The sequence below is a fragment of the Geotrypetes seraphini genome, chromosome 4 (genome assembly GCF_902459505.1).
Source record: "Geotrypetes seraphini chromosome 4, aGeoSer1.1, whole genome shotgun sequence".
NCBI classification, from domain to species: domain Eukaryota; kingdom Metazoa; phylum Chordata; class Amphibia; order Gymnophiona; family Dermophiidae; genus Geotrypetes; species Geotrypetes seraphini.
In genome coordinates, this window is record NC_047087.1 from 193803019 (window position 1) to 193817250 (window position 14232).

General features: G+C 46.4%; 1 protein-coding gene across 1 annotated transcript in view; it reads right to left on the reverse strand.

Annotated features, from left to right (window-relative positions):
• Positions 1 to 201: 201 nt before the first annotated feature.
• ECD (ecdysoneless cell cycle regulator) overlaps positions 202 to 14232 on the reverse strand; it is an 83967-nt gene continuing 69936 nt past the window's right edge. The window contains exons 11-14 of the mRNA XM_033940634.1: positions 12905 to 13088; positions 9958 to 10025; positions 9214 to 9395; positions 202 to 724 (exon numbers count right to left, since the gene is read on the reverse strand). Of these exons, the coding sequence (XP_033796525.1) occupies positions 539 to 724; positions 9214 to 9395; positions 9958 to 10025; positions 12905 to 13088 (620 nt within the window). The 3' untranslated portion in view covers positions 202 to 538. The remainder of the gene's footprint in view (positions 725 to 9213; positions 9396 to 9957; positions 10026 to 12904; positions 13089 to 14232) is intronic.

The following is a 14232-nucleotide window of genomic DNA, read 5'->3' on the forward strand; positions in this document are numbered from 1 at the left end:
AATCTCTTATAGTTCCATAGTAGTAATATTTCAGGAGCACATTTAATAATGAATGATGTAGCCCAGGGGTGTCAAAGTCCCTCCTCGAGGGCTGCAATCCAGTTGGGTTTTCAGGATTTCCCCAATGAATATGCATGAGATCTATTTGCATGCACTGCTATCATTGTATGCTAATAGATCTCATGCATATTTATTTGGGAAATCCTGAAGACTCAACTGGATTGCAGCCCTCGAGGAGGGACTTTGACACCCCTGATGTAGCCTGGCTTTCAATGAACAATCTGCTGGTAAAATTGAAAAAAAGTTTCTAATCAGCAGGCAATAAGACACATCTGTGTCTGATTTACTCCTCCTGATGCTTACAAACAGCTCTGGTGTATATAATGTTATATACAGGGAGCTTCAAGTCTGGATCACTGGTAGAGGGTCCTCAGTTGATGACTGTCAGGACTGTTTATTGGAGGGCCTTAGCTCAGCATCATAGGACGAGGTATTTGTAGAACAAAAGATTATCTTCCCTTAGTCTGTGGCTGTGCTGCTAAGAGGTCTCTGGTTCTGCATCTGGTAGTCGCACCCCCATGCTCAGCAGGAGGTTAGATGCAGGCCCTGCCAGTCCAGTCTGGGAGCTGTACGATTCCAACAGGTTTGTCACGAGGTTCAAATTCACATCTACTCTTCCAGAATCCTCACCTTCCTCAGAAATAGCTTTCTCTAGTGTACTGACCTGTAATGAACAGAGAACAGAATTCTCAATGGAATACTACCTGTCAGTATCATCTTACTATGCTTGGCTTCCAGCACTTGTATAAGATGAAAAATGATTTATGGGGCCCAACTAAAGAATGGGACTGAAGCTTTCTCCTTTGTAAATAGTAACCTCAAGTGCTGCAGGGGATTATATGCACTGTCTCAGAGAGTGATCTGGGTACCATTCTTAGTGTGCTGTTTGATTATTAGCTGATACTTAACCATGGCAAGACACTTAATTTCAAAGGATATGAGACAGAGTATAAGAACTATAGCTTCTCCATGCCAAGTTACTAGATAGCAATGTTACTTACCGTAACAGTTGTTATCCAGGGACAGCAGGCAGCTATTCTCACTAGTGGGTGATGTCATCTGACAGAGCCCCAATGCGGACGTCTCACAAGCATACTTGCTTGAAGAAACTTCAGAAGTTTCGAGATGCCTGCACCGCGCATGCGTGAGTGCCTTCCCGCCTGATGCACCGGGCGTGTCTCCTCAGTTCAAATAGCTAGCAGAGAAGCCAACCCAGGGGAGGTGGGTGGGACGTGAGAATAGCTGCCTGTTGTCCCTGGATAACAACTGTTACGGTAAGTAACATTGCTTTATCCCAGGACAAGCAAGCAGGTATTCTCACTAGTGGGTGACCTCCAAGCTAACCCCAATGGGATGGTGGGAGAGTTAGCAACTTAGGAGAATAAATTTTGCAATACTGTTTGGCCAAACTGTCCATCCCGTCTGGAGAAAGACAATAATGAGAAGTGAAGGTATGAACCGAGGACCAAGTGGCAGCCTTACAAATCTCCTCAATTGGTGTCGATCTGAGGAAGGCTACAGAGGCCGCCATTGCTCTGACCTTATGGGCTGTAACTTTACAGGGAAGGGGTAATCCAGCCTGGGCATAGCAGAAAGAGATGCAAGCCACCATCCAGTTGGAGATGGTACGCTTCGAGACAGGGCGTACCAACTTGTTCGGATCAAAGGAGACGAAAAGTTGAGGAGCAGTTCTGTGTGGTTTGGTGCGATCCAGGTAGAAAGCCAAAGCATGTTTACAGTCCAGAGTGTGAAGAGCCGATTCTCCAGGATGAGAATGAGGCTTTGGAAAAAACACAGGAAGAACTATGGATTGGTTGAGATGAAATTCAGAGACCACTTTAGGCAGGAATTTCGGATGAGTGCGGAGGACCACCTTGTCATGATGGAATACTGTGAAAGGTGGATCCGCCACTAAGGCCTGAAGCTCACTGACTCGGCGAGCAGAAGTGAGGGCAACAAGAAAAACCACTTTCCAAGTGAGAAACTTCAGCGGAGCCTTGTTGAGAGGCTCAAAAGGAGGCTTCATAAGGTGAGAGAGGACAACATTGAGGTCCCAAACAACTGGAGGAGGTTTGAGAGGAGGATCGACATGGAAAAGTCCTTTCATAAATCTGGAAACCACAGGATGAGTAGAGAGAGGTTTCCTTTGCAGAGGCTGATGGAAAGCCGCAATTGCACTCAGATGGACTCGTATCGATGTAGACTTGAGGCCAGAATGAGAAAGGTGCAGAAGATAGTCCAACACAGAAGATAGGGAGGCTCGTTGAGGCTCCTTACGATTAGAAACACACCAGGTAGAAAATCTAGTCCATTTTTGGGAGTAGCATTGTCTAGTAGCAGGCTTCCGGGAAGCCTCCAACACATCCCTCACCGCTCTGGAAAACTGGAGAGGAGTTACGTTGAGAGGAACCAAGCTGTCAGGTGGAGAGACTGCAGGTTGGGATGGAGCAGAGATCCTTGATGCTGAGTAAGCAGTGAAGGAAACACAGGAAGAAGGAATGGCTCCCTGCTGCTGAGTTGAAGTAGAAGGGAGTACCAAGGCCGTCTGGGCCACCGAGGAGCTATCAGAATCATGGTAGCATGGTCAGACTTCAGCTTGACCAGAGTCTTTTGAATGAGAGGAAACGGAGGAAACGCATATAGAAAGAGATTCCTCTAGTCCAGAAGAAAGGCATCTGCCTCGAGGCGATGAGGAGTGTAGATCCTGGAGCAGAATTGAGGCAGTTTGAAGTTGTGGGGAGCCGCAAAGAGGTCTATCTGAGGCATCCCCCACTGAGAGAAGATCTGATGAAGGGGCTTGGAATGGAGGGTCCATTCGTGAGGCTGGAGGAGACGACTTAAGTTGTCCGTCAAGGCATTGTCCACCCCCTGAATGTAAACAGCTTTGAGGAAGGTGTTGTGGCAAATCACCCAATCCCAGACTCTGAGAGCTTCCTGGCAGAGGGAGGCCGATCCCGTGCCCCCCTGCTTGTTGACATAATACATGGCAACCTGATTGTCCATGCGAATGAGGACCACCAGGTCGTAAAGCAGATGTTGAAAAGCTTGAAGAGCATTGAAAATCGCCCTGAGTTCCAGAAGATTGATATGGCATAGCCGGTCCGCACTGGTCCAGAAGCCCTGAGTGCGAAGACCGTCCAGATAAGCCCCCCATGCATAGGTCGAGGAATCGGTCGTGAGAACCTTCTGGTGGGGAGGAGTATGAAACAGCAAACCTCTGGATAGATTGGAAGAGATCATCCACCAACGTAGAGACTGCTGAAGAGCAGGAGTGACCAGGATGTGACGAGTTAAGGATCTGACACCTGTGTCCATTGAGAAGCCAGGGTCCACTGAGGAATTCTGAGGTGAAGTCTGGCAAAAGGAGTCACATGAACCGTAGAGGTCATGTGGCCCAGGAGAACCATCATGTGTCTCGCTGAGATGGACTGGCGAGAAGACACTGACTGACAGAGATGAAGAAGAGCTTCCAGGTGCTGTGGAGGAAGGAATGCTCTGAGTTGGGTAGTATCCAGAACCGCCCCGATGAAGGGAAGAGACTGGGTAGGTTGCAGATGAGATTTTGGGAAGTTGATCTCGAACCCCAGACTCTGCAGGAACCAAATAGTCCTTTGAATCACCGAGATGACCCCTGGAGCCGAGGCAGCTTTGATGAGCCAGTCGTCGAGGTAGGGAAACACCTGAAGACCATGGTTCCGGAGTGCAGCGGCCACCACCACCAGACACTTGGTGAAAACTCTGGGAGACGAGGACAGGCCGAAAGGGAGCACTCAATACTGCAGATGAAGATGTCCCACCCGAAATCTGAGGAATTTGCGAGAGGCCGGATGAATGGGAATGTGAGTGTAGGCCTCTTTTAGATCCAGAGAGCATAAACAGTCGTTCTGCTCGAGGAGGGGGTAGAGAGAAGCTAGGGTCAGCATGCTAAATCTCTCCTTGACCAGGAACTTGTTGAGGACCCTGAGGTCCAGAATAGGACGCAGGTCGCCTGACTTCTTCGGGACAAGGAAGTACCGGGAGTAGAATCCCCCGTTGTGTTGGTCCACAGGGACCGGCTCGACGGCCCGAAGCCGAAGCAAAGCCTGAGCTTCCTGAAGAAGAAGGGCGGTCTGGGTCAAGTTGGAAGGATACTCTCTTGGAGGATAGTCCGGGGGGACCCGATGGAACTGAAGAGAATATCCTTCCCTGATGATGGTAAGGACCCAAAGGTCGGTGGTTATTGCCATCCATCGATGGTAAAAATGATGGAGGTGACCCCCAATTGGAAAGACAGGGGATAGCAGAATGGTGTTGGTTATGCTCCCGACAAGAGTCAAAAAGGCTGAGGAGCCTTGGGAACAGCAGAAGGCTGAAGTTTTTGTTGAGACTTCTGCGGGGGCTGTCTCTTCGCCGGTTGCCTCGCAGCAGGAGCCTGCCTGGGAGTGTAACGCCGCTGGTATATCAAGGGCGGTCGAGAAGGTCGAGACTGAGCAGGCTTAGGCTTCGGACGAAGGATGGACTGGAATGACTTCTCATGGTCCGACAGCTTCTTCGTCACGGTCTTGATGGACTCATTAAACAAATCCGCACCTGCACACGGGACGTTGGCAAGCCTGTCCTGGAGGTTTGGGTCCATATCAATGGTCCGAAGCCATGCCAAGCGACGCATGGCCACGGAACAGGCGGCAGCCCGTGCCGAGAGCTCAAACGCATCATATGAGGATTGCATCAATTGAAGACGCAGCTGGGACAGCGAGGCGACGACCTCCTCGTATTCAAAACGAGCTTGAGAGTCGATGTAAGGCATAAACTTCCGAAGCACTGGAAGGAAGAACTCCAAATAGGTGGCAAAGTGGAAGGTGTAATTGAGAACTCGGGAAGCCATCGAGTTCTGATAGATGCGCCTCCCGAACTTATCCATGGTCCTCCCCTCTCGGCCTGGAGGCACCGAGGCATACACCTGGGACGGATGAGATCGCTTGAGGGAGGACTCGACCAACAGTGACTGATGGGAGAGCTGGGAGCTCTCAAACCCCTTATGATGCACCCTGCAATACCTGGCATCCAGTTTGCCAGGAATGGCAGGAATGGAGTACGGTGTTTCAAAACAGCGCATGAACGTCTGGTCGAGGAGCTTGTGGAGAGGCAGGCGAAGAGACTCAGCAGGAGGATGAGGCAGATGCATGGTATCAAGGTACTCCTTGGAGTAGCGGGAACCCGAGTCCAAGGTGATATCGAGATCATCCGCCATCTGCCGCAGAAAAGATGAAAAAGACAGCTGGTCCGCCAACACAGGACGCCGAGACGGACTCGATGAAGTCGAGGCCTCCTGATCCAAGGAGACATGGGATCTACAAGGAGAGAACGACCTGATGGTATCCTCGAACTCCGGGCCCGGAGGAGGTGAGACATCCGAAGATGAATACACCATACGAGGAAGCTTCTTCTGAGGTGAGACTGTAGAATGTCTGGACGAATGCCTTGAAGAATGCCTGGAGCGGTGCCCCTCCCTCCGTCTCGAAGGAGATCTGGAACGATGACGCGAAGATGGCTCCGCAGAGGCCTCCAACGAATAGATGGGGCTGGAGGTCATAGAGCGAAGAGGAGGATGGGTCGACGCCTCTCGAGCAGCATTCCACAGGTTGAGAGATGGCTTGGCAGGCAAGGGGCTCCGGAAGAAATCCTCCTGATGACGCCCAGGGCTTCAGCTACTCGGAGGCAAATCCCAATTGTCTCTACCCGAGGCGGGGATGGGTTCCAGAGGTGGCATCTCACTAAGCGAAGCACGCCTCGATGAACTGGCAGCCAAACGCCGAACCTCCGAACCTAGCAGTGAGAGCGAGTGGTGAGGTGGAGGAGGCTCGACCCCACAAGGGGGTTCCGCATGCCCATGCTGGATTGTGGCAAGCCACTTGGGGCCCATGGTAGTCATGAGCTCGAGAAAGTGGGCTTCCATGAGTGACCGCATCGAAGCCGACAAGGGGGGAGCCGCATCTGAAGTGGGACCCCCTGTATGGTCTTCGCGGTTCCGAGTGGTCGAGTGCTTGGCCTTAGAAGCCTTAGGCACTTTAAGAACCACCGGGGAAACGGTCTGCTGAGTTACCTGACCTGAATAGACCGAAGAAGGCACCGGAGCAGGAGGCGGGGTCGAAACCGGAATGAAGGAAGTCGGTTTCAAAAGACCCGATGCAGCAGGAGCAGATGTCGACTTCGAAGGCGAAGGGCTGGTCGAAGCTGAAGGTTCCTTGGAAGCTTCCATAGCGAACATCGACTCCCACAGGAAACAGCGACGCTTGAAAGCGCATGCTGTTAGAGTGGAACAAGGCCGGCACGATTTCGGAAGATGTTGAGGCCCGAGACACTGTAAACAGCGTCTATGCGGGTCCGTCAACGAAATCGCGCGCTGGCACTTGATACACTTTTTAAAACCGGTAATAGGCCAGGACATAGGCCGAAAAAGCTCTGCCGCTAGATCAAAGCTGCGGGGCCCCAGCCACGCGGCCGACCCAGTCGAATCTATGGAAAAAAATTAAAAAATAAAAAAACAACAACAATAAAACGACAGAATAGAACACACGATAAGAGAAATAAACTCAAAACCGCGAGTACTAGAAGGCAAGAACAACGGTTCACTCAGCGCAGAGAGTTGAAGCAAAACTTCTCAGCTCCGCGGAAAGAAAAGAACTGAGGAGACACGCCCGGTGCATCGGGCGGGAAGGCATTCGCGCATGCGCGGTGTGGGCATCTCGAAACTTCTGAAGTTTCTTCAAGCAAGTATGCTTGTGAGACGTCCGCATCGGGGCTCTGTCGGATGACATCACCCACTAGTGAGAATACCTGCCTGCTTGTCCTGGGATAATTCATATTACATAGCTTTTTCAGTGCCTAGACAGAGAAAGAAATAATATATGTCTGGGGAATGCAGTGGAAACCAGAACAAAAATTTCCATTTTATGTGTCAATGCACAGACAAAAAGATAAACAGACTACTGAATCACTTTTTATGATTTCACATATCTTTTCTGGCAAATGCCATCTTTTGCTTATTCTGCCCCAATCAGAGAAACAAGAGTATTTTATTTATATTCTGCTCTACCAACATTTCTAGATGGATTCCAACAATCATACATAATTTATAACAAACAAATACAATCAAACCTCGGTTTGCAACTAACGCGGTATGCGAGTGTTTTGTAAGACGAGCAAAACACTCCAGCAAATTTTAACTTGCAAAACAAGCGTTGAGTCACAAAATGAGCAGTCAAATATCTACTGTACACTTCTTCCCGCTGGGAGTGCATCTTTGTTGTGAGGTGACGGGATCTGAGGATGATACTGGTGAGCGAGCGCGCCTTCCTCCGGAGATGGAATGGTGCACGCATTTGCTCGAGGCGGGGCTATTTCTGTGCAGTTCACACGTCTGGTTAGAGCTCCTGTACTATGCGCGTTTAGAGCTCCAGGAGGCGGGGTTTGCGCGTATATATAGGTCCAGCCGGTGATGGTGGTGTTTACGTTCCTGCAGGTAATGGGGTGTGCACTGGGATGCTGCAGAGCAGCAAGGCCCTCCTCCACCACTGTTATAGGCCTGGGAAAGCATGGTGAACACCGCCTGCGGGTTCACCGCTTCTGCTCCACATAGCAATGCCACGCCAGCTTCTGCAGCAGTACCGAGCCCAGCTCCTGATGCAAAGGCAGCTGCTAAGGCAGGAGCAGCAGTACCGGGGAGCCACCCAGGTTGCGGTTCTTCTCTCTTCCTCCTCTACTGGTGGCTCGGCATCTTTCTCCTTTTTATTTTATACATTAGTTTTTGGGTTATTTTATACATTAGTTTTTGGGTTGTGGAACTAATCATCTGGGTTTCCATTATTTCCTATGGGGAAATAAGCTTTGATATACGAGTGCTTTGGATTACAAGCATGCTTCTGAAACGAATTATGCTCGCAAACCAAGGTACCATGGTACATTAAAACAGCAATTACTTAAAACTTCAAAACACTTAAAAGAAATCTAGAAAGTCAGCATTGATACACCTCCCTAAACAAAAACATTTTCAACAGAATCTTGAAAGAGTCATCACCACCAAGCCCTCGCAGTTGCTCAGGTAACTGGTTCCACGTAGAATATAGATTTCCTATATTCCTCATGGTGAATTTCAAGAATAGATAGGACACCAAGGCATTACTATTCAAAGAACGTTAAGTTTTGTGTTGGTCGATAAATACAAAGAGAGTCTTAACAAAACTGGAGGTTTCTTGCTAGCCAATGTTTTAAAACCAAGTAGCAACTATTTATAATGAATATGATACTCAACTGGCAACCAGTACAATTCTTTAAGAACAGGAATGATGTGTTCAAATCTAGAAGTTCCAGTTATTAACCTTGCCACAACCTGTAAAGATCTCAAATAGTTCTTGGAACACCCATTAGCAAGGAATTACAATAGTCAAAATGTGGAGAAAAAAAAAAAATCAGACTTTGAATAACCAAACAAAAAGTAGAACTGGTTAACACTGACTTCAAAGGACATAAAAGCCTCAGCTTAAAAAATATTTTTTAAACAGTAACACATCCTCCTAAAGTTTTAAGTGTTCTTACAAATGAAATTGTCACTTCCTTAAATGTAACCTGTGTTGGAAAATCATGAACATGATTTGAAAGCAAAATGGATTTTTGTCATCTCCACATTCAATTTGAGATGATTATCATGCAGCCAATTACTGATCTTACCTAAAGAGAAAGTCAAGTCAACATGACTTGGCAAAATCTTAACTACAAACTGAATATCATCAGTATAAAGACAATATTCAACTTACATCTCATGGATCAGGGAAAACGGAACACGCAGGTAAGAGTGCGCATGTGCGGCTAGGGTTTTATTATTTAGGATATATAATACCCATTCGTAAGGACTATACCGGTTTAACAGGTGCTACAGAAAGTAATATTGCTTCAAAAGATACCCATGAAATCAGTAATCAATTCCTGTCTAACACCAGCCTTTACAGAAGGGAGGGTCAGACAAATCTAACCAGCAAGAACATTCAAGGCTTAATAGTTCTCTGTCTTTCTTCTCCTGGCACCAATATGCTCACTTCCTTTAAGTGCAGTTAGGTGAGATAAGAGGAAGCTTGCAATAAATTACCTACATGTATGTGATAGATGTATGTGACATACCTCTTGCATTGTGGTAAAGCTTTTGCCAATATTGGTGCATGCCAGTTCCTGGTCCATTGCTTCCATATATGACCTAAGGTTTTCCATGGACTCTGCCAGCACTGCAGCCCCATCTTCTTCTTCGCTATCTAGGAAATCTGATTCTCCTTCTTCATCATCATCTGAATCCAACTTTTCTGTATCTACATTTGAAGAGAAGCCCAAGATTTAAAAAAAAGAAAAACCAACAAAAAACACCCAAAACAGGAACAGGGTGGACAGCTACAAATCAAGGGCATTTATCTATGTCCAGATAATCAAGCCTCCCTTTAAGAATCTGCTGTTCCTGGTTCTGCTGGTCTCAGGACAATGCTGCCTTACTTCTGTTAGGCCAGTGCTGATGGGCTCAGCATGGAAGGATTCTGAGTCAGAGATACTACCATTTCTAGGCCCTCAGGGATGTGATAAGCTGAATCTGATAATACATTTCATTTGTTAGGTGCCACACCTGATTCTGTTATTCTTAGAGTGACGTTGGATTAAGCTTAGGAGGTTTCCAGAGTCAGGCACTAGCCCTATTTCTGCTGGACTTGGGATGATGCTGACAGGCTGTATTTGTGCATGTGTGTGTGTGGGAGGGGGGAGTTCCTAGGAAAATGCTGCCATTGTTGCTATATAACATTCAAAGGCAAAAAGGGAAGATAAGGAGAAAAAACTGCCCATAAAAGATTAAAGCTACAACATAAAACCAGAAATTCAACTTACTCAGAATCCTTTCCAAGGCGCTGGTGAAACAATCCACATCAAAACTAATAGGGGCCTGGGATGCAGTCCTGAGTAGTCAGAGACAAAATAATATATATAGTCTTAACTTTTGAAAACTGACGGCAATATCTAAGTGGTAAATGGGGACAAAAACCACATGCTTTAGCTACCCCAGGGGCCTCTTTCCCATCATGTCCACAGAAAATGCTGAAGATTTTAATCTATTTCTCAATATATATTAAGTCGGTACATGAGGGAGTCACACACCACAAATATTAAACAGCACTTCTTTTCTTGCACCTGCTTCTAGTGATATACGTATATGTGGGAGGAAGGGCAGAAGATTTACAAGTACGCAGAGTAAAAGTTAGCATATATATAGCAATACAGCCTGTTTTTTATGTGCATTTTATTATAGCAGCTTCTTCCCTTCTCCCCATATGATCAGACCCTGATGTAGCCACAAACACTTTCACAAGGAGTGCCAATGGATGGTCAAGCCAGAAACTGAGGGCTCAGAGAGCTTTTTCTATAGCTCTCCTTCTAATCCTCATCAATATCAGGGCTTTCATTCTATTAAGACAAACTAGACAAGAAGGTGAATTAATATAGTTTATTTAAAAAGTTTATTTAAAATTTGTTCCAGTGCAATAGGTGAGACATTCTAGACCAGGGCTGCCCACACATTTTTGGCTTGCGAGCTACTTTTAAAATGACCAAGTCAAAATGATTTACCAACAATAAAAATTTTAAACACACAAAGCACACTGTACGCAGAGAAAATGTATATTCGGGGGGGGGGGGGGGGGGGGTTTCCAAGAGGTCAAGGTACATGACTTTAAAATATGCAATGTCACCTCAGTAACAACTATACAAAAATTAGACAAATATACCCCCTCTCCTTTTACTAAACCGCGATAGCAGTTTTTAGCGTAGGGAGCTATGCTGAATGCCCTGCGCTGCTCCTGATGCTCATAGGCTCCCTGCGCTAAAAAACGCTATTGCGGTTTAGTAAAAGGGGGCCATAGTGCAAAATATAGACAGCAGATATTAATTCTAAAAATGGACACATTTAGATCACTAAATTGAAAATAAGATCATTTTTCCTACCTTTGTTGTCTGGTGATTTCATGAGTCTCTGGTTGCATTGCCTTCTGACTGTGCCTCCAATATTTCTTCACTTCTTTCTGTCTCCTGCATGCTTCCTCTCCTCCAGACCTCATTCCCCAACAAACATCTCTCTCTGTCCCTCCATGAGTCCAACTTTTTCTTCGTCTCTCCCTGCCTGCCCCCTGCCACCCAACACACATTCCCTCCCCCAACTTTTTCTACCTCTCTCTCTAACCCCTCCCCTTTCTTTCTTTCTTTCTCCTTTCTTTTTCTCTCTCCCTGCCCCCCCTTTCTGTTTCTCTCTCTCCCTGCCCCCCCCCTTTCTTTCCCTCTCCCTGTCCCCCCCAAGCTAACCCCCCCCAAAGCCACCACTACCAATTTCTCCCCTGCTTCCCCAATGCCACAAAAGCCAGGCCCGTGCAGCTACTGCACAAGCGCCGGGCCCACAAGTCTTCCCCTCTCCCCTCCAGATGTCAATTCTGACGTTGGAGAGGAAGTTCCGGGCCATAGAGTTATTTCCCTTTACTTGCATGGGTTGCAGAAGAGAAAGTAGTTTTTCACTCCGCCTCTAGAGTACATCACAGGCTAGCTTAACTCCTCCCATAAGTTTTTCTCTTCTGCATATGGTTGCAGGGTGTTAGTTCTGCTCTCTCCAATTTATTATTTTTAATTCAACATAGTTTTGTTCCCTTTCACTGTTCTTTCATGTTCTACGAACATTTGAAGTGCAGTCTGCTTGAGAATTCACAGACTTTGGACAGCTGACAGGCTCCCTGATCCCTTTGGGGCACCTGTCAGACAGTCTTCCTTGGATGCCAGGGCTGTCCCTGACCTTATCTCACACCCTGTTAAGCAAGGGGGGGGGGGGGTCAAGCACAGACTGTTCAACATGCTTAGTGGGCTCAGCAGTGTTCTGCAGAGTATAGGCTGCGTTTTCACATCTCTGCCCATCTCCGGTGGTTTGAAGGAGTGGAGGCATAATCAGACAGTGGAGTCTGACTGGCAGTCCGAAGATCAGCTTCAGGACAGCTTTTCCAGCATTGTGGCAGTGAATTCTAACTCTGGCTCTTAATCGGGGCTAGACAGCAGCTGCCGTTTCTGTGACCAGTGTTTGTGAGTAAGATGAGCACACAGGCTCCAACAACAATTTCTACCTGAAAAATACTATTTTGGTACTTTTTTAATTTTGGGAAGTGCTGTTTTTAGCGTGAATTCGGATCCGGTGGCCATCTTGGATTTTCAGCTATCTTTTCTTTCAACTTCTCCCTGCTTCTTTCAAATTTGGATTTTTGCCAGGAAAACTGTTGGAATAGGGTCCTGAGGGTCTCCTAGCTTGGATTCATGCAAAATTTGAGCAAATGTGCCGCATTTTGAGCGTTTTTGCGCAATACTGTTTGGCGTAGTGGGGGCATTTACTACTGGTTCTTCATCCCCTTCACAGAAGCAGGTGATTTCATGCTCAGCTAGCCCGTAGGGGTGGCCGTTTTTCATTTTGGGACTCGATTCTGTGGCAGCGGTGGTCAGCTGCGAGACAGACCCTCCACAGCCTTAAATGCACAAGTTTCAGTTATCTAAGGGTGACTCTATGCCCTAGGGTCCAGATACCTTCTTAGGGTGCATGAGATTTTTGTGCTCTGAGTTTCCAGCCATACTACTCATGTATCCCTTCATATTCTGCAGCATTTACAGTACTGGCCAACAGATGTGGAGATACCCAAGGCTCTCTTATTTACCTTCTTCTCCACCCTCCCTCAAAACATTGTCTCTGTGGTTCTGAACTATTATACACACATTTAGCCCCCCCCCCACCCTCCGAGAAATGAAACAGTTTATTTACCAGGGCATTTCTGCTCCTTCGTGCACAGAGACTTTTGATATGAATGCCTTCATACTCTGTGTCACCTCTGTCAGATTACATGTCTGCTCATCTTTAGTCATAGTAGGGAGCATCTCTTTGGACCCTGTTGCCTCCTCCAGGATCTGTTCCAACTGTGCCGGAGAGAGCTCCAACCAACTATCATCTGAGAAATGAAATAAATCTGTGTTAAGTGACTGATTATCTTTTTCTGATCTTAGTCCATGCATATGGAGTTAAGACATGACAAGATAGAGAGGCAGGCCAGTAGCAGCACAGATTTAAGGAAGGACATAAAAAAGTAACCAATGCAAGTGCGGGGCTATAGGAAAATATTACCACCAGTGTGGGGATAAGGTAGAAACACTAGCATGAAGCTAATAAAAGCATGGCAGAAAAAGCTGAAGTTAGAACAGAGCTAGGAATGAACAAGGCAGAGAACACCCAACAACTCTAGTATGCTAAAGGCAGCCACAGTTAAAGTCTGTACCATCTCTAAATATCTGATCTAGAGGTCTTTGTCTATACTTCTGCTCTCTAACTTTCAGTTCCTATTTGTTTGGTTTACTAAAAATCATTTTTGTTTCTTGGCCTGGTAGAAATTGTTCAGTCTTTTATACTAATTGCTCAACTGGAACATTTTTTCCCCCACTTTTCTCACTAAAAAAAATAGCCATTACATAAATGTTCCTCAGCCAAGAGCCATAGAATCACAGTCTCTTTGGAGCATATAATAATGTGAAGGTCTAATCACGAAGTAATTTTTATTAGCCTTTTTTTTTTTTTTGCACCAAAGCTGTTTTACATACCGAACTAGGCATTATAAATTGCCTAGGATATATAAACAGGTAGCCTACCTGCATACATACACTTTATTTGGAATTAGCAGAAGCATTTTAGGGCAGTGGTTCTCAACCCAATCTTGGGAACATATCCAACCAGTTGGGTTTTTAGGATATTCACAAGGAATATGCATGAGAGATTTGCATACCAAGGAGGCAGTGCATACAAATCTCTCTTGCAATGCATTGTGGATATCCTGAAACTATGATTGGCTGGATATGCCTTTAAAACTAGGTTGAAAATCAGTGTTCTAGAGCAGTGGTATTCAACCCAGTCCTCAGGAACCACCTGGCCAGTCGGGTTTTCAAAATCTTCCATATTCATTGTGGATATCCTGAAAACCCAACTGGCCAGGTGGTTCCTGAGGACTGGGTTGAATACCACTGTTCTAGAAGAAAGAGATACAACTTATGTAACTTATAAAATACACGCTAAGTTGCTTTTAAACCTGATCAGATACTTCACTG